Source organism: Silurus meridionalis, chromosome 16 (assembly GCF_014805685.1).
Source record: "Silurus meridionalis isolate SWU-2019-XX chromosome 16, ASM1480568v1, whole genome shotgun sequence".
Classification (NCBI taxonomy): domain Eukaryota; kingdom Metazoa; phylum Chordata; class Actinopteri; order Siluriformes; family Siluridae; genus Silurus; species Silurus meridionalis.
Genome location: NC_060899.1, coordinates 9,727,425 through 9,746,926, shown reverse-complemented (window position 1 = coordinate 9,746,926; position 19,502 = coordinate 9,727,425). Strand labels below are relative to the sequence as shown.

The window sequence follows — 19,502 nt, the reverse complement described above, 5'->3', positions numbered from 1 at the left end:
TAATAGGTTGATTTTCTTAATCTGGTAAATGCAAATAATGCTATTTACATGTTCATGGTTTGAGAATTTTGTGACTGAGACACTTCCTGGTTCATGGTTTGAGAATTTTGTGACTGACACACTTCCTGGCGCCTGTTGGTGGTGCTATGTCCAAGATTCACAATAGGTACATCGATGCAATCGGAATCCTTGGCTGAACATACAAACCGCGTGTCATACAATAAGACATTTTTTTGCTTTAGATATTAGACACTTCCTGTTTCTCTGAATTCGCCATAAATTTGTCGCCTCGCCATGGCAGCACCGTTTGAGATATCAAAAATCCCTTCACAATTTAGCAAGTGCAATGTCTCAGAATCATGTTCACGACGTTTGATGTCAATCGCATGAATTCCCTAGGAGAAGTATTTAAAAGTTCACCACATGCACTTTTGAAACCATCCAGAATGGCCGACTTCCTGTTGGGCGGAGCTAATAGGTTTGATTGTGAAAGTTGTTTGGGTCGATGAGATCTATATGCAAACCAACTCTCGTACATGTGCGTACATGTTTTCCCGATCTGTGCACCAATATTTGTTTTTTGCATTACAGGGGGTGCTACAGAGCCCTATTGCCACGCCTATGTTCCAGCCTTTGACCGGTCCTAATGGCAGACGACTTTGACGTCTGTGCCAAATTTCCGGTGTTTTTGAGCATGTTAAGGCACCCAAAGTGCATGCCAAGAGTTAAATATGCCTGAAATAAAAGTAAAGTTTGACGCGTTGCCATGGGAACAGCGTTCGAGATATCAAAAATTCCTTTGCAATTTATTATCTACAATGTCTCACCATCATGTTGACCACGTTTGGTGTCAATCACGTAAATATCCTGGGAGGAGTATTTAAAAGTTCACCACATGCAACTGTCAAAAAATCCACCTTTTGTGACTGACACACTTCGTGGCGCCTGTTGGTGGCGCTATGTCCGAGATTCACAATAGACACATCGCTGCGATCGGGATCCTTGGCCGAACATACACACCGCGTGTCGTCCGAATAAAAATTTTTTTGCTTTAGATATTAAACACTTCCTGTTCTCCGAATTCGCCATAAATTTGTCGCCTCGCCATGGCAGCAGCGTTCGAGATATCAAAAATCCCTTCGCAAATTAGCAAGTGCAATGTCTCGGCATCATGTTCACCACGTTTGATGTCAATCGCATGAATTCCCTAGTCGGAGTATTTAAAAGTTCACCGCATGCACTTATAAAACAAACCAAAATGGCTGACTTCCTGTTGGGCGGAGCTCATAGTTTAGAGGGCGAAAGTTGTTCGGCTCGATGAGATCTATATGGGTACCAACTCTCGTACATGTGCGTACATACTTGCCCGATCTGTGCACGAATGTTTGTTTTTGAATTACAGGGGGCGCTACAGAGCCCCCCTGCCACGCCCGTATTCCAGCCTTTGTCCGGCTCTAGTGACAAAGGACTCTGACCTTTATGCCAAATTTCAAGAGTTTTCGAGCATGTTAAGGGACCCCAAATGGCCAACGTGTGTAAAAAAAAATAAATAAATAAAAAATATAGCTGCAAGCAGCGATGGCGGGCCCTCGCACATTTGTGTATCGCTATACGGTGCCCCCCAGAAAACAATGCACGGTGTGCAAGTGCATCAAGTGGGTAAATATCAGTGGACTATTTTATGTTGTTACTGACCCATTTGGGGACTGTAAGTAAAAGAAACCCCACATTTTAGACAAACAGGGGCGCTAGTGGGCCACTTAAGAGACACACCCTTGTCCGACCTTTTTGGACACACTTAACAGCCGACAAATGTGATGTATGTGTCAAATTTCAAGTTAATCTAATCACGCTAAAAGCCTTAAATATGCTTGAAATAAAATGTAAGTTTGACGCGTTGCCATGAGAACAGCGTTCGAGATATCAAAATCACTTTGCAAATTATCATCTACAATGTCTCGCCATCATTTTGATTATGTTTGGTGGCAATCGCATGAATATCCTAGAAGGAGTATTTAAAAGTTCACCGCATGCACTTATAAAACAAACCAAAATGGCTGACTTCCTGTTGGGCGTAGCTCATAGTTTAGAGGGCGAAGTTGTTCGCTCAATGAGGTCTATAGGCGTACCAACTCGTACATGTGCGAACATAATTGCCCGATCTGTGCACGAATGTTTGTTTTTAATTACAGGCGCTACAGAGCCCCCTGCCACGCCTGTATACCAGCCTTTCTAAGGCCCTAGTGACAAAGGACTCTGACGTGTGTGCCAAATTTCAAGAGTTTTCGAGTATGTTAAGGGACCTCTAATGACCAATGTGTAAAAAAATAAATAAATAAAAAAATAAAAAAATAATAATAATAAATTCTAAGGAAAACAATAGGGCTTTGCACCTCTGGTGCAGGCCATTCTGGCCTGCTCCTCGGTGCTCGGTCCCTAAATATAGCTGCAGCAGCGATGGCGGCCCTCGCACATTTGTGTATCGCTATACGGTGCCCCCAGAAAACAATGCACGGTGTGCAGGTGCATCAAGTTGGTAAATATCAGTGGACTATTTTATGTTGTTACTGACCCATTTGGGGACTGTAGGTAAAAGAAACCCCACATTTTAGACAAACGGGGCGCTAGTGGGCCACTTAAGAGACACACCGTTGTCCGACCTTTTGTCCACACTTAACAGCCGACAAATGTGATGTATGTGTCAAATTTCAAGTTAATCTATGCACGCCAAAAGCCTTAAATATGCCTGAAATAAAAGGTAAGTTTGACGTTGCCATGAGAACAGCGTTCGAGATATCAAAATCACTTTGCAAATTATCATCTACAATGTCTCGCCATCATGTTGATTACGTTTGGTGGCAATCGCATGAATATCCTAGGAGGAGTATTTAAAAGTTCACCACATGCAACTGTCAAAAAATCCACCTTTTGTGTTTGGATTCCCAAATTTCCGGTGTTTTCGAGCATGTTAAGGCACACAAAGTGCATGCCAAGTGCTTAAATATGCCTGAAATAAAAGTAAAGTTTGAGCGTTGCCATGGGAGCGGTGTTCGAGATATCAAAATCCTTCGCAATTTATTATCTACAATGTCTCGGCATCATGTTGACCATGTTTGGTGTCAATCGCATAAATATCCTGGAAGGAGTATTTAAAAGTTCACCACATGCAACTGTCAAAAAATCCACCTTTTGTGACTGACACACTTCCTGGCGCCTGTTGGTGGCGCTATGTCCAAGATTCACAATAGGCACATCGATGCGATCGGAATCCTTGGCCGAACATACACACCGCTTGTCGTCCGAATAAGACATTTTTGCTTTAGATATTAAACACTTCCTGTTCTCCGACCGCCATAAATTTGTCGCCTCGCCATGGCAGCACCGTTCGAGATATCAAAATCCTTCGCAATTTAGCAAGTCCAATGTCTCGCCATCATGTTCGCCACGTTTGGTGTCAATCGCATAAATTTCCTAGGAGGAGTATTTAAAAGTTCACCGCATGCACTTATAAAACAAACCAAAATGGCTTCCTGTTGGGCGAGCTCATAGTTTAGAGGGCGAAGTTGTTCGGCTCAATGAGGTCTATAGGCGTACCAACTCGTACATGTGCGAACATAATTGCCCGATCTGTGCACGAATGTTTGTTTTTTAATTACAGGGGGCGCTACAGAGCCCCCCTGCCACGCCTGTATACCAGCCTTTCTAAGGCCCTAGTGACAAAGGACTCTGACGTGTGTGCCAAATTTCAAGAGTTTTCGAGTATGTTAAGGGACCTCTAATGACCAATGTGTGTAAAAAAAAATAAATAAATAAAAAAAAATAAAAAAAATAATAATAATAAATTCTAAGGAAAACAATAGGGCTTTGCACCTCTGGTGCAGGCCATTCTGGCCTGCTCCTCGGTGCTCGGTCCCTAAATATAGCTGCAGCAGCGATGGCGGCCCTCGCACATTTGTGTATCGCTATCGGTGCCCCCAGAAAACAATGCACGGTGTGCAGGTGCATCAAGTTGGTAAATATCAGTGGACTATTTTATGTTGTTACTGACCCATTTGGGGACTGTAGGTAAAAGAAACCCCACATTTTAGACAAACGGGGGCGCTAGTGGGCCACTTAAGAGACACACCGTTGTCCGACCTTTTTGTCCACACTTAACAGCCGACAAATGTGATGTATGTGTCAAATTTCAAGTTAATCTATGCACGCCAAAAGCCTTAAATATGCCTGAAATAAAAGGTAAGTTTGACGCGTTGCCATGAGAACAGCGTTCGAGATATCAAAAATCACTTTGCAAATTATCATCTACAATGTCTCGCCATCATTTTGATTATGTTTGGTGGCAATCGCATGAATATCCTAGAAGGAGTATTTAAAAGTTCACCGCATGCACTTATAAAACAAACCAAAATGGCTGACTTCCTGTTGGGCGTAGCTCATAGTTTAGAGGGCGAAAGTTGTTCGGCTCAATGAGGTCTATAGGCGTACCAACTCTCGTACATGTGCGAACATAATTGCCCGATCTGTGCACGAATGTTTGTTTTTTAATTACAGGGGGCGCTACAGAGCCCCCCTGCCACGCCTGTATACCAGCCTTTCTAAGGCCCTAGTGACAAAGGACTCTGACGTGTGTGCCAAATTTCAAGAGTTTTCGAGTATGTTAAGGGACCTCTAATGACCAATGTGTGTAAAAAAAAAAAAAAAAAAAAAAAAAAAAAATAATAATAATAAATTCTAAGGAAAACAATAGGGCTTTGCACCTCTGGTGCAGGCCATTCTGGCCTGCTCCTCGGTGCTCGGTCCCTAAATATAGCTGCAAGCAGCGATGGCGGGCCCTCGCACATTTGTGTATCGCTATACGGTGCCCCCCAGAAAACAATGCACGGTGTGCAGGTGCATCAAGTTGGTAAATATCAGTGGACTATTTTATGTTGTTACTGACCCATTTGGGGACTGTAGGTAAAAGAAACCCCACATTTTAGACAAACGGGGGCGCTAGTGGGCCACTTAAGAGACACACCGTTGTCCGACCTTTTTGTCCACACTTAACAGCCGACAAATGTGATGTATGTGTCAAATTTCAAGTTAATCTATGCACGCCAAAAGCCTTAAATATGCCTGAAATAAAAGGTAAGTTTGACGCGTTGCCATGAGAACAGCGTTCGAGATATCAAAAATCACTTTGCAAATTATCATCTACAATGTCTCGCCATCATGTTGATTACGTTTGGTGGCAATCGCATGAATATCCTAGGAGGAGTATTTAAAAGTTCACCACATGCAACTGTCAAAAAATCCACCTTTTGTGTTTGGATTCCCAAATTTCCGGTGTTTTCGAGCATGTTAAGGCACACAAAGTGCATGCCAAGTGCTTAAATATGCCTGAAATAAAAGTAAAGTTTGACGCGTTGCCATGGGAACGGTGTTCGAGATATCAAAAATCCCTTCGCAATTTATTATCTACAATGTCTCGGCATCATGTTGACCATGTTTGGTGTCAATCGCATAAATATCCTGGAAGGAGTATTTAAAAGTTCACCACATGCAACTGTCAAAAAATCCACCTTTTGTGACTGACACACTTCCTGGCGCCTGTTGGTGGCGCTATGTCCAAGATTCACAATAGGCACATCGATGCGATCGGAATCCTTGGCCGAACATACACACCGCTTGTCGTCCGAATAAGACATTTTTTGCTTTAGATATTAAACACTTCCTGTTCTCCGAATTCGCCATAAATTTGTCGCCTCGCCATGGCAGCACCGTTCGAGATATCAAAAATCCCTTCGCAATTTAGCAAGTCCAATGTCTCGCCATCATGTTCGCCACGTTTGGTGTCAATCGCATAAATTTCCTAGGAGGAGTATTTAAAAGTTCACCGCATGCACTTATAAAACAAACCAAAATGGCTTCCTGTTGGGCGTAGCTCATAGTTTAGAGGGCGAAAGTTGTTCGGGTTGATGAGATCTATATGCGTACCAACTCTCGTACATGTGCGAACATAATTGCCCGATCTGTGCACGAATGTTTGTTTTTTAATTACAGGGGGCGCTACAGAGCCCCCCTGCCACGCCTGTATACCAGCCTTTGTCCGGCTCTAGTGACAAAGGACTCTGACGTGTGTGCCAAATTTCAAGAGTTTTCGAGCATGTTAAGGAATCCCAAATGGCCCATGTGTGTAAAAAAAAAAATTAAATAAAATAAAATAAATAAATAAATAATAAATTCTAAGGAAAACAATAGGGCTTCGCACCTCTGGTGCAGGCCATTCTGGCCTGCTCCTCGGTGCTCGGGCCCTAATAAAAAATTCGAAGGAAAACAATAGGGCTTCGCACCTCTGGTGCAGGCCATTCTGGCCTGCTCCTCGGTGCTCGGGCCCTAATAAATAAAATGTATGCAAATTGTAGATTGTAATATTGGAGCAATAGTGTTATCACACCATGTAACAGTGGAATTGAATATAGCTCTATACACAGAAGTTGATAGAAAAAGAAGGTGGCATTTAAATACTGCATTATTACAAAATAAGCAGTTTGGGAAGTTGCTAGCTGATGATCTGACCTCTTTCTTTAAATGAAATATTATAAGCACTGATATCTTGGCATCTGTATGGTAGGCCTCAAAGGCATATATTAGACAGAAAGCTATTGCCCAAGCAGCACGGGTAAAAAAATGGCATGAAGAGACTTGTTTAAGAACTTGGAAGCAACTATTTGTTTACTGGAGAAGGAACTGGCTAGACATTAATCTAATGATTTATTTCAGGATATTTGTCAATACAAGTTTCAGTTACAAAATATATACAATAATAAAGCTGGAAAGGCATTATTTAGACTATGGACTAGATTTATGATTTATTTATTTATGAAGGAGGTGAAAAAGCAGGCAAGCTTTTTACAGTATACACTAAAGTATACACTAAAGTATATATATTTTTTTTTTCTAATATAATGTCTTGCAATCAGAGTATCTAGATCTCCCCATTACACAGGAAGAGGTCAAAGATGCCATAATCTCAATGAAGTCTGGCAAATCGACAGGGGCAGATGGGTTTCCAACTGAATACTATAAAAAGTATGTTGATATATTGGCCCCAATTTTAACAGAAGTCTATACAGAAGCATTTAAAGTTTTACCTAGTACTTTTTATGGAAGCATTGTTAACACTGATTCTGACTGTAAAAAAAGATTCAACTGACTGTGCTAATTTTAGACCAAAAAGCCTTATTAATTTAAACTGTAAGGTGATGGCAAATGTTTTGGCTTCATTTACATTTACATTTGTGGCATTTATCAGATGCCATTATCCAGAGCGACATACAAAAGTGCTTTGCGTCTCTAGCAATGAATAAATGTACACTGGTACGCAAGATTACAAACTTAATATAAATATAACTCTTGAATTCTACAAAGCAAACTTGGAAGGTCTAATTTAAGTGTTTCAGCAAGAGGTAGGTCTTCAATCGTCACTTGAAGATAGTCAGGGACAGACTTCTAGGGGAAGTTCATTCCACCTCGGTGCCAGAACAGAGAAGAGCATTGAAGTATACTTACCTCTCATTTTGAGAGACGTGGTACCAGTCGAGCAGTGGTGGAGGATCTCAGACAGTGTGGTGCAGTGCGAGATGTGATGAGGTCTCAGAGGTAAGATGGCGCTGGTCCATTTTATGCCTTGTAGGCAAGCATCAGTGTTTTGAATCTGATACGTGCAGCTACTGGAAGCCAGTGAAGGGAGCGCAGCAGTGGGGTGGAGTGGGAGAACTAGGGCAGATTGAATTGAAGTCATGCAGCTGCGTTTTGGATCGTTTGCACTTGACGAATAGCGTTCAGGGGAAGACCTGACAGCAGAGAGTTGCAGTAGTCAAATCTTGAAATGACAAGATACTGAACAAACATCTGGGCAAACCTGGCTACCTGGAACAAGAACCTGGGCAAACCTGGCTAAACTCTTCAGAAAAAAAAACGTAACTTTATATAATATATACATATATATATATATATATATATATATATATATATATATATATATATATATATATATATATATATCAGAGGCAATTTCTTTAAGACTGCAAGGAAGCTCGGCTTCCTTATAATGTCACAAAATTAATGGTCAAATATGTACTATTGTATTAACATTTTATTGACTAAAATGCGTTAGAAAACGTTCATCTCAAAGACGAGTTCGTTCAGAATCAGTTACATATAGCAGGTCGGCTGACTCGATTTCCTTCTCATACATTGCCGCAGCGTCACAGTGCATTTCCCTATTGAAGCCCAGCGTCCATTGAATTCAATGGGGCTGCTTTGAACGGTTTTTTCAGCGCTTGAAACTAGACGGTCATTGGATAACGCTGCGATTATGTCCCGCCCACGGACGCTCAGCGTCTCTGGGGTGAATGGGAGTGGGCTGGCCCGGACTCGAGCTTCTGCGTGATGATTGGAGGGTCTGTCGAAGACTGCATCTCCTTTTGACTGACAGCGATTCTGTACTATAAGGAATCACTGAAGCTATTCGCTCAGTCCCATCGCGGATTTCTCAAGTTCAGTCGAAATAAAACTGCTGCAACCTATTTCTTTGATATTTGCTTGGTGAAATTGCTTGATTTTCATCATACATTTCACACAATTATACACCACATTCCTTGTTTCAGTTTTACAGAGTTTAATATTTTTTTTTTAGATCGTTCATTCATTCATTCATTCCTTCATTCATGGCCATCACTTTGATTCAGGAAGACTGAGGTCAGAACTTCAAGTCCTGTATTCAGATCAGGACTTGCAGGGTAACAGGGGAAAGCTGTGTGATTACTTGGTGTTCCTTAAAGACATGGAGTTGGACAGTGCAATGCCTCAGCTTTACAAACTGTTCTCATTAGTGGCAACAATTGGAGCTACATCTGCAGGTGTAGAAAGGAGCTTCTCCTGTTTAAAGCGACTCAAGTCCTACACCCGAAACACAATGGGCCAAGGCCGTTTAAGCAGCCTAGCTCTGCTGGCCATTGAGAGGACACTGGTCAAGTCACTTGAAAAGACTCCTAGTTGGTACGACAGGGTCACAGACCATTTTCTTGAAAAGGAACGTAGGGCAGAATTTACTTTTAAATAAATAGACAATTTTATGATGTAGGCCGAAAATGAGCTTCCCCTCTCTGACAGACCAGTAGCCGCCACTGATATATATATATATATATATATATATATATATATATATATATATATATATATATATATATATATATATATATAAAAGGCTTTCGGTAGGATGGAGTGTAGCTTTATTAATGAAAATTATTTCATTATATTCTAATATGTCAGGATACAAAATAAACTGGAAGGAATCTGATGCTATGCCAATATCTAGAACTTGTCATTACCAAATAGTGATTCAATTTGGCTTTAAATGAATCCCAGAGGGTATTTGTATTTCATATGTTGGGGAGACTCCAAACAGAGAGAAATGAAAACGACTTTAGATCATTTCCCTGTTTAATTACCATGTGTTATTGTGTAGTATTATGCAATAATATTATAATATTATTAATTATATATAAATTAAAAATGGCCTTGTAAGTATATGTGACCAAATCAATTTCTTCTCCTTTGTGAGTCATTCTGAAATAAATAAAAAAATAACCGCTATTAGGTTACAATTATATTTGAGCTTGTGCAGTTTGCTAGAGTTGTAGTTTGCTAGCTTTGACTAGTGCATTCTCTGACCATCCAAACAAAAGTGGATTAATGTGCACCTGATAGATGGTGTCTCCAACTCAAAATCTGATCATTATGGAAAAAACTGTTGAATGTAAGTGATTTTTCATTATTAGACCAGCAGAGAAGGCGTTGCTGACCCTGATGGCCCACCAACTGCATTGCACACAGGCCAATATAAAACATAAGCTGCATTGCTTGAATGGAAAGCAAAAGATGGCTCGCAGAATTACCTTGAAAATGGTATGACTCAGGAACAATAATAGAGATTGTACACCAACTTAAAAAAAAAAAAGATGTGGACAGTTGGGTCCAGAATACTACTAAGCAACATTAGAATTTTTTTTTTTCTGAACAGTAAAAGCAGTAAAAAGTTAATTTAAATTTGAAACACAAGCAATGCTTTAGATATGTTAATGACCACATCAACAGGGTTTTTAAAAGGTCCATAAAAGTGCATGTGTGCTGCATGTGTACCACGTGTAGGCTCCTCCGAGGAACTTTGAGCAGGCATGATATATCATCAACAATTGTATCCAAAGTCTTCTGTGATCCAAATAGCTGGGGGTCATTATAATAGATATCCCTGTTTTCCACAAGATGCAAGTCAAAAGCATTTCAGTTTAAAAAAAACAAAAGCACATTCTATAATCCATTTACAACCTTAACACTGCACAACAATTTTTTTGTAAGTTTTGCTTCTTGAAAGGTATTTGCTGATTGTGACAGGAACCTGGTGGGTATGCACAAATATAGTTTTGGTTTTGCTGCATCACATAGGAAATCTGAGAAATAGACAGTTAACTGTTTACCGGCAATAATGTATTTAATCAGTTTTATGTTTCTAATATGCCATTAAGTTCAACAAAATTAACAGTGTTTTGCTTGTGATTGTTGTTTGTATTCAATGTCTGGTGCATCACGTTGCAGTGTCCAACAGTAGGCAGCAAGCATTGATGGATTCCAGTTGCCCTAATATCGTTTTTCCATTGTAGCAATGTCCTGGTGAAAACTTTCACTGTGTTTGTCACTGACAGCACAGAGATTTGCAGGAAAAAAAAATCCAAGTGTGAGTAAGGGGAAATTAATCTTGAGTGGCATGTTGCACTTCATTGTTTTGTATGCTTTAAGAAGTTTGTCTGCCAGCTGAATGTAATGTGGGGCTCTGTAATTGCCAAGAAAACAGAAGTCAACAACATCTATCCAGGCAATCTTTTCTAGCCCAACCAGCAGATCTTCAAACTGCTTGTGACTTATAACATATCTGATCTGAGGGCCAACAAAAATCCCCTTTTTGAACTTTCCCTCAGTTATTCTTGGGAACATCTGTTCTAAATAATGAAATCCTTCACCTTCTTTATTCATTGCTTTCATGAAATCCTTCATAAGGAGGAGGCAAGAAAATCGTTGCCGGGTCAACAAACGGCTTATGCACCACATTTTTCTGTCCTGGAAATAACTTTTTACGAAGTAGCCAGCTCTGTCTACAATAATGTGACTAATTGGCACAACTGTATTATTTACAGATGAAACAACAGTACTTGAAATAGCCGAGCTGCAGTCCCAGTAACAGAGCAATGACTTTCAGATCTCCACAGATATTCCAGTTGTACTTGCTGTACTGGATGTGCTTCAGCAACATTTCCATGTTCTCATAAATTTCTTTCATGTGTGCTGCATAGCCTATGGGTATTGCAGGTTGAATGTTGCCATTGTGTAACAGAACAGCTTCGAGGCTTTGACAAATCATTAGAGACCTGCAAGACACCACTCTTGCAGGTCATGGTCACAATCCAAAGCCGAGAACAATCCTTCGATGTCAACACAGAAACAGAGACTGTCAACTTGTGCAAAGAATTTCATTATATCATCTTGGCGGATCGAAAAAAACATTTCGGACCTGCTGACAGCAAACAACATTCCTGCAGTCTCAAACCCGGCAATTTAGCTTTTTTTGCTTTTGACAGATCCAAATATCTGACCAGATTTTTAAATTGTGACCGTGTTATAAGATGTGGATCGCCTGAGGAATACTGTTCAAAAGCCGGATCAATGTCGGTTGCATTGCAGTTTCTTCATCTGATTCATCTAAGGTCCATTCCTCTAAAATAGTTTCGGAATTGGAAGACTGACATCATATCACACGGGTCTCATTGCTGAAGGCATATTAGGGTATTCAATTGACCTTTTTTTGGCAGAGAAACCAGACACATTAGTCAATCAGAAGTAACAGTCTCACAATGTCTTCCAGTACTCCCTCTCCAGTTATCATCAGGACAGCAAACGGCATTGTCTTTTGAGTGCCTCTGATCCAAGCTTCAGATAGACAGCACATGTCACACAACAAACCGATTCCTTGTCTTATTGAAATTCACAGCTGACGTTTAGATGATATGCTTTCTTCAAAAAAGCAGTCATTGACAATTTAGATGAACAAGCGTATAATCGCCACAAATATAGCAGAATGCATCATGACTTATGACATTGACGAGCTATATAGAGTGATACAATCATCCTGTATAAAATAACATCTAAATTACTTGTTACAGTGCTACTGAGTCAATGCTATATTCTGAAACAATAGCTACAGTGAGGATAATAAGTATTTGAAAACCCTGCTATTTTGCAAGTTCTCCCACTTAGAAATCATGGAGGGGTCTGAATTTGCCAAGCAGCTTGGTGAAAAAAGGTCCACTGTTGGAGCAATCATTAGAAAATGGAAGAAGCTAAACATGACTGTCAATCTCCCTCTGACTGGGGCTCCATGCAAGATCTCACCTCGTGGGGTCTCAATGATCCTAAGGAAGGTAAGAAATCAGCCCAGACCTACACGGGAGGAGCTGGTCAATGACCTGAAAAGAGCTGGGACCACCGTTTCCAAGGTTACTGTTGGTTCCACTAAACATGTTTGGAGGAAGAAGAATGATGAGTACCATCCCAAGAACACCGTCCCTACTGTGAAGCATGGGGGTGGTAGCATCATGCTTTCGGGGTGTTTTTCTGCACATGGGACTGGGCGACTGCACTGTATTAAGGACAGGATGACCGGGGCCATGAATTGCGAGATTTTGGGGAACAACCTCCTTCCCTCAGTTAGCGCATTGAAGATGGGTCGAGGCTGGGTCTTCCAACATGACAATGACCCGAAGCACACAGCCAGGATAACCAAGGAGTGGCTCTGTAAGAAGCATATCAAGGTTCTGGCGTGACCTAGCCAGTCTCCAGACCTAAACCCAATAGAGAATCTTTGGAGGGAGCTCAAACTCCGTGTTTCTCAGCGACAGGCCAGAAACCTGAACAATCTAGAGAAGATCTGTGTGGAGGAGTGGGCCAAAATCCCTCCTGCAATGTGTGCAAACCTGGTGAAAAACTACAGGAAACGTTTGACCTCTGTAATTGCAAACAAAGGCTACTGCTGTACCAAATATTAACATTGACTTTCTCAGGTGTTCAAATACTTATTTGCAGCTGTATCATACAAATAAATAGTTAAAACAATCATACATTGTGATTTCTGGATTTTTTTTTTTTTAGATTATGTCTTTCACAGTGGACATGCACCTACGATGACAATTTCAGACCTCTCCATGATTTCTAAGTGGGAGAACTTGCAAAATAGCAGGGTGTTCAAATACTTATTTTCCTCACTATATACACTGTAAGTTCTATATTAATCCGTTTAGCAGCATCTGTGTATGAAAGCCACTTTTATAGCCTGCTGAGACAGTGTGAAGCTGGTTTCGGCCTTCCCGGGCTGCATACTTCCACAGAACAGCTTTTAAACTTTATAGGTCTCTTACAGAAATAAATATTTTTTGGACACAAATATAAGAAAAAACATGACAAAACTAAAGATTGCAATGAAACGGTGTGTGATTGGCAAATTTTTATGTGATTTTCATGATCAGCAGCCAAAAATCTATAAGGAACACCCAACAGTGCTCAAGAAGCAAGAACTTTGTTGTGCAGTGTAATGCGAGTGTGTGTGTCATTACATTTACAACATATTTACATTTTCAATTCCTTATTATTTGTCATACATACCTTTTGGTTACATATGAATCACTTTGGACAAGTTTGTAAATTGCTGACAGGGCTTTCAAAATCAGGGCTGTGAACGGAGAAATGTCTACTTAATATTATAAAGCATTTTTTTTTTTTTTTAGAAAACACAGTAAATATAATACTTAAATACTGCAAGCTCTAAATACACCATTCATTTCCAGGGGGGGGTGTTAGGGGTTTCAGGGGATTGTCCTATTAATCTTATTTAGTATACTGCATTTTCTACTACCAAATAAGAACTCTCAATTAACCCTTCAGTTTATCAGTAAGAAAAGGCATCGAGTGTAACCTAGTACAAACAGTGCAGACAAAAAACAGTACAGACAGACAACACAAGACAAGACATGACACAAACCCCAATATAGTGCCGACCAGTAAACCTACTGTATACTTTGATTATACAGTACTGTGCAAGGAGAACTGTAAAAACTATACCCGGGAGTGAATATAAACAGAACAATGTAGTGCAAAAAACAGCATGTAAACAGTATAATACAGTGAGAGGTGCAGTAAATAGCAGTTAAAGAGTGTAGTACAGACAGGTATAAATAATAATAAAATAAATAAATAAATAACCAGAGGTGCGAAGCCCTATTGTTTTCCTAAGAATTTATTAGGGCCCGAGCACCGAGGAGCAGGCCAGAATGGCCTGCACCAGAGGTGCGAAGCCCTATTGTTTTCCTTAGAATTTATTATTATTAGGGCCCGAGCACCTATGGTGCGTAGGACCCTATTGTAATTGTGTCGTTTTTTATTAGGGCCCGAGCACCAAAGGTGCGTAGGACCCTATTGTTTTTGTGTCGTTTATTAGGGCCCGAGCACCGAGGAACAGGCCAGAATGGCCTGCACCAGAGGTGTGAAGCCCTATTGTTTTCCTTAGAATTTATTTATTTATTTATTTATTTATTAGGGCCCGAGCACCGAGGAGCAGGCCAGAATGGCCTGCACCAGAGGTGCGAAGCCCTATTGTTTTCCTTAGAATTTATTATTATTATTATTTTTTTTATTACACACATTGGTCATTAGAGGTCCCTTAACATACTCGAAAACTCTTGAAATTTGGCACACACGTCAGAGTCCTTTGTCACTAGGGCCTTAGAAAGGCTGGTATACAGGCGTGGCAGGGGGGCTCTGTAGCGCCCCCTGTAATTAAAAAACAAACATTCGTGCACAGATCGGGCAATTATGTTATGTTATGTTATGTTCGCACATGTTCGCCCTCTAAACTATGAGCTACGCCCAACAGGAAGTCAGCCATTTTGGTTTGTTTTATAAGTGCATGCGGTGAACTTTTAAATACTCCGACTAGGGAATTCATGCGATTGACATCAAACGTGGCGAACATGATGGCGAGACATTGGACTTGCTAAATTGCGAAGGGATTTTTGATATCTCGAACGGTGCTGCCATGGCGAGGCGACAAATTTATGGCGAATTCGGAGAATAGGAAGTGTTTAATATCTAAAGTAAAAAATGTCTTATTCGGACGACACGCGGTGTGTATGTTCGGCCAAGGATTCCGATCGCATCGATGTGCCTATTGTGAATCTCGGACATAGCGCCACCAACAGGCGCCAGGAAGTGTGTCAGTCACAAAAGGTGGATTTTTTGACAGTTGCATGTGGTGAACTTTTAAATACTCCTTCCAGGATATTTATGCGATTGACACCAAACGTGGTCAACATGATGCCGAGACATTGTAGATGATAAATTGTGAAGGGATTTTTGATATCTTGAACACCGTTCCCATGGCAACGCCTCAAACTTTACTTTTATTTCAGGCATATTTAAGCATTTGGCATGCACTTTGTGTGCCTTAACATGCTCGAAAACACCGGAGATTTGGCACAGACGTCAAAGTCGTCTGCCATTAGGACTGGTCGAAGGCTGGAACATAGGCGTGGCAATAGGGCTCTGTAGCGCCCCCTGTAATGCAAAAAAAATATCGGTGCACAGATGGGGCAAACATGTACACACATGTAAGAGAGTTGGTATGCATATAGATCTCATCGACCCGAACAACTTTCACAATTAAACCTATTAGCTCCGCCCAACAGGAAGTCGGCCATATTGGGTTGTTTTATAAGTGCATGTGGTGAACTTTTAAATACTCCTCCTAGGGAATTCATGCAATTGACATCAAACGTGGAGAACATGATGCCGAGACATTGCCCTTGCTAAATTGCGAAGGATTTTGATATCTCGAACGGTGCTGCCGTGGCGAGGCGACAAATTTATGGCGAATTCAGGGAAAAAGTTAGTGTCTAATATCTAAAGCAAAAAATGTCTTATTCGGATGACACGCAGTGTGTATGTCCGGCCAAGGATTCCGATCGCATCAATGTGACTATTGTGAATCTTGGACATAGCGCCACTAACAGGCACCAGGAAGTGTGTCAGTCACAAAAGGTGGATTTTTTGACAGTTGCATGTGGGTAACTTTTAAATACTCCTCCTAGGATATTCATGCGATTGCCACCAAACATAATCAAAATGATGGCGAGACATTGTAGATGATAATTTGCAAAGTGATTTTTGATATCTCGAACGGTGCTGCCATGGCGAGGCGACAAATTTATGGCGAATTCGGAGAATAGGAAGTGTTTAATATCTAAAGTAAAAAATGTCTTATTCGGACGACACGCGGTGTGTATGTTCGGCCAAGGATTCCGATCGCATCGATGTGCCTATTGTGAATCTCGGACATAGCGCCACCAACAGGCGCCAGGAAGTGTGTCAGTCACAAAAGGTGGATTTTTTGACAGTTGCATGTGGTGAACTTTTAAATACTCCTTCCAGGATATTTATGCGATTGACACCAAACGTGGTCAACATGATGCCGAGACATTGTAGATGATAAATTGTGAAGGGATTTTTGATATCTTGAACACCGTTCCCATGGCAACGCCTCAAACTTTACTTTTATTTCAGGCATATTTAAGCATTTGGCATGCACTTTGTGTGCCTTAACATGCTCGAAAACACCGGAGATTTGGCACAGACGTCAAAGTCGTCTGCCATTAGGACTGGTCAAGGCTGGAACATAGGCGTGGCAATAGGGCTCTGTAGCGCCCCTGTAATGCAAAACAAATATCGGTGCACAGATGGGGCAAACATGTACACACATGTAAGAGAGTTGGTATGCATATAGATCTCATCGACCCGAACAACTTTCACAATTAAACCTATTAGCTCCGCCCAACAGGAAGTCGGCCATATTGGGTTGTTTTATAAGTGCATGTGGTGAACTTTTAAATACTCCTCCTAGGGAATTCATGCAATTGACATCAAACGTGGAGAACATGATGCCGAGACATTGCCCTTGCTAAATTGCGAAGAGATTTTTGATATTTCGAACGGTGCTGCCGTGGCGAGGCGACAAATTTATGGCGAATTCAGGGAAAAAGTTAGTGTCTAATATCTAAAGCAAAAAATGTCTTATTCGGATGACACGCAGTGTGTATGTCCGGCCAAGGATTCCGATCGCATCAATGTGCCTATTGTGAATCTTGGACATAGCGCCACTAACAGGCACCAGGAAGTGTGTCAGTCACAAAAGGTGGATTTTTTGACAGTTGCATGTGGGTAACTTTTAAATACTCCTCCTATGATATTCATGCGATTGCCACCAAACATAATCAAAATGATGGCGAGACATTGTAGATGATAATTTGCAAAGTGATTTTTGATATCTCGAACGCTGTTCTCATGGCAACGTCAAACTTACATTTTATTTCAGGCATATTTAAGGCTTTTGGCGTGCTTAGATTAACTTGAAATTTGACACATACATCACATTTGTCGGCTGTTAAGTGTGTCCAAAAAGGTCGGACAAGGGTGTGTCTCTTAAGTGGCCCACTAGCGCCCCTGTTTGTCTAAAATGTGGGGTTTCTTTTACTTACAGTCCCCAAATGGGTCAGTAACAACATAAAATAGTCCACTGATATTTACCCACTTGATGCACTTGCACACCGTGCATTGTTTTCTGGGGGGCACCGTATAGCGATACACAAATGTGCGAGGCCGCCATCGCTGCTTGTAGCTATATTTAGGGCCCGAGCACCGAGGAGCAGGCCAGAATGGCCTGCACCAGAGGTGCGAAGCCCTATTGGTTTCCTTAGAATTTATTATTTTTTTTATTTTATTTTTTTTATTTTTTACACACATTGGTCATTAGAGGTCCCTTACCATACTCGAAAACTCTTGAAATTTGGCATACACGTCAGAGTCCTTTGTCACTAGGGCCTTAGAAAGGCTGGTATACAGGCATGGCAGGGGGGCTCTGTGGCGCCCCCTGTAATTAAAAAACAAACATTCGTGCACAGATCGGGCAATTATGTACACACATGTACGAGAGTTGGTACGCATATAGACCTCATCGAGCCGAACAACTTTCGCCCTCTAAACTATGAGCTACGCCCAACAGGAAGTCAGCCATTTTGGTTTGTTTTATAAGTGCATGCGGTGAACTTTTAAATACTCCTCCTAGGGAATTCATGCGATTGACATCAAACGTGGCGAACATGATGGCGAGACATTGGACTTGCTAAATTGCGAAGGGATTTTTGATATCTCGAACGCTGCTGCCATGGCAAGGCGACAAATTTATGGCGAATTTGGAGAACAGGAAGTGTTTAATATCTAGAGCAAAAAATGTGTTATTCGGACGACAAGCGGTGTGTATGTTCGGCCAAGGATCCCGATCGCATCGATGTGCCTATTGTGAATCTCAGACATAGCGCCACCAACAGGCGCCAGGAAGTGTGTCAGTCACAAAAGGTGGATTTTTTGACAGTTGCATGTGGTGAACTTTTAAATACTCCTTCCAGGATATTTATGCGATTGACACCAAACGTGGTCAACATGATGCCGAGACATTGTAGATGATAAATTGCGAAGGGATTTTTGATATCTTGAACAACGTTCCCATGGCAACGCCTCAAACTTTACTTTTATTTCAGGCATATTTAAGCATTTGGCATGCACTTTGTGTGTCTTAACATGCTCGAAAACACCGGAGATTTGGCACAGACGTCAAAATCGTCTGCCATTAGGACCGGTCGAAGACTGGAACATAGGCGTGGCAATAGGGCTCTGTAGCGCCCCCTGTAATGCAAAAACAAATATCGGTGCACAGATGGGGCAAACATGTACACACATGTAAGAGAGTTGGTATGCATATAGATCTCATCGACCCGAACAACTTTCACAATTAAACCTATTAGCTCCGCCCAACAGGAAGTCGGCCATGTTGGGTTGTTTTATAAGTGCATGTGGTGAACTTTTAAATACTCCTCCTAGGGAATTCATGCAATTGACATCAAACGTGGAGAACATGATGCCGAGACATTGCCCTTGCTAAATTGCGAAGGGATTTTTGATATTTTGAACGGTGCTGCCGTGGCGAGGCGACAAATTTATGGCGAATTCAGTGAAAAAGTTAGTGTCTAATATCTAAAGCAAAAAATGTCTTATTCGGATGACATGCTGTGTATATGTTCGGACAAGGATTCCGATCGCATCAATGTGCCTATTGTGAATCTCGGGCATAGCGCCACCAACAGGCGCCAGGAAGTGTTTCAGTCACAAAAGGTGGATTTTTTGACAGTTGCATGTGGTGAACTTTTAAATACTCCTCCCAGGATATTTATGCGATTGACACCAAAAGTGGTCAACATGATGCCGAGACATTGTAGATGATAAATTGAGGAGGAATTTTTGATATATCA

At 41.1% G+C, this 19,502-nt stretch overlaps 1 protein-coding gene across 8 annotated transcripts in view; it reads right to left on the bottom strand.

Annotated features, from left to right (window-relative positions):
* Window positions 1–19,502, bottom strand: part of spo11 (SPO11 initiator of meiotic double stranded breaks) — a 117,955-nt gene that overhangs the window by 40,080 nt on the left and 58,373 nt on the right. For all 8 annotated transcript variants that reach the window (XM_046869123.1, XM_046869125.1, XM_046869124.1 and 5 more), the window contains 2 exons: window positions 13,753–13,819; window positions 10,186–10,294 (listed from right to left, as the gene is read on the bottom strand). In XM_046869123.1, coding sequence (XP_046725079.1) covers window positions 10,186–10,294; window positions 13,753–13,819 — 176 coding nt within the window. The remainder of the gene's footprint in view (window positions 1–10,185; window positions 10,295–13,752; window positions 13,820–19,502) is intronic.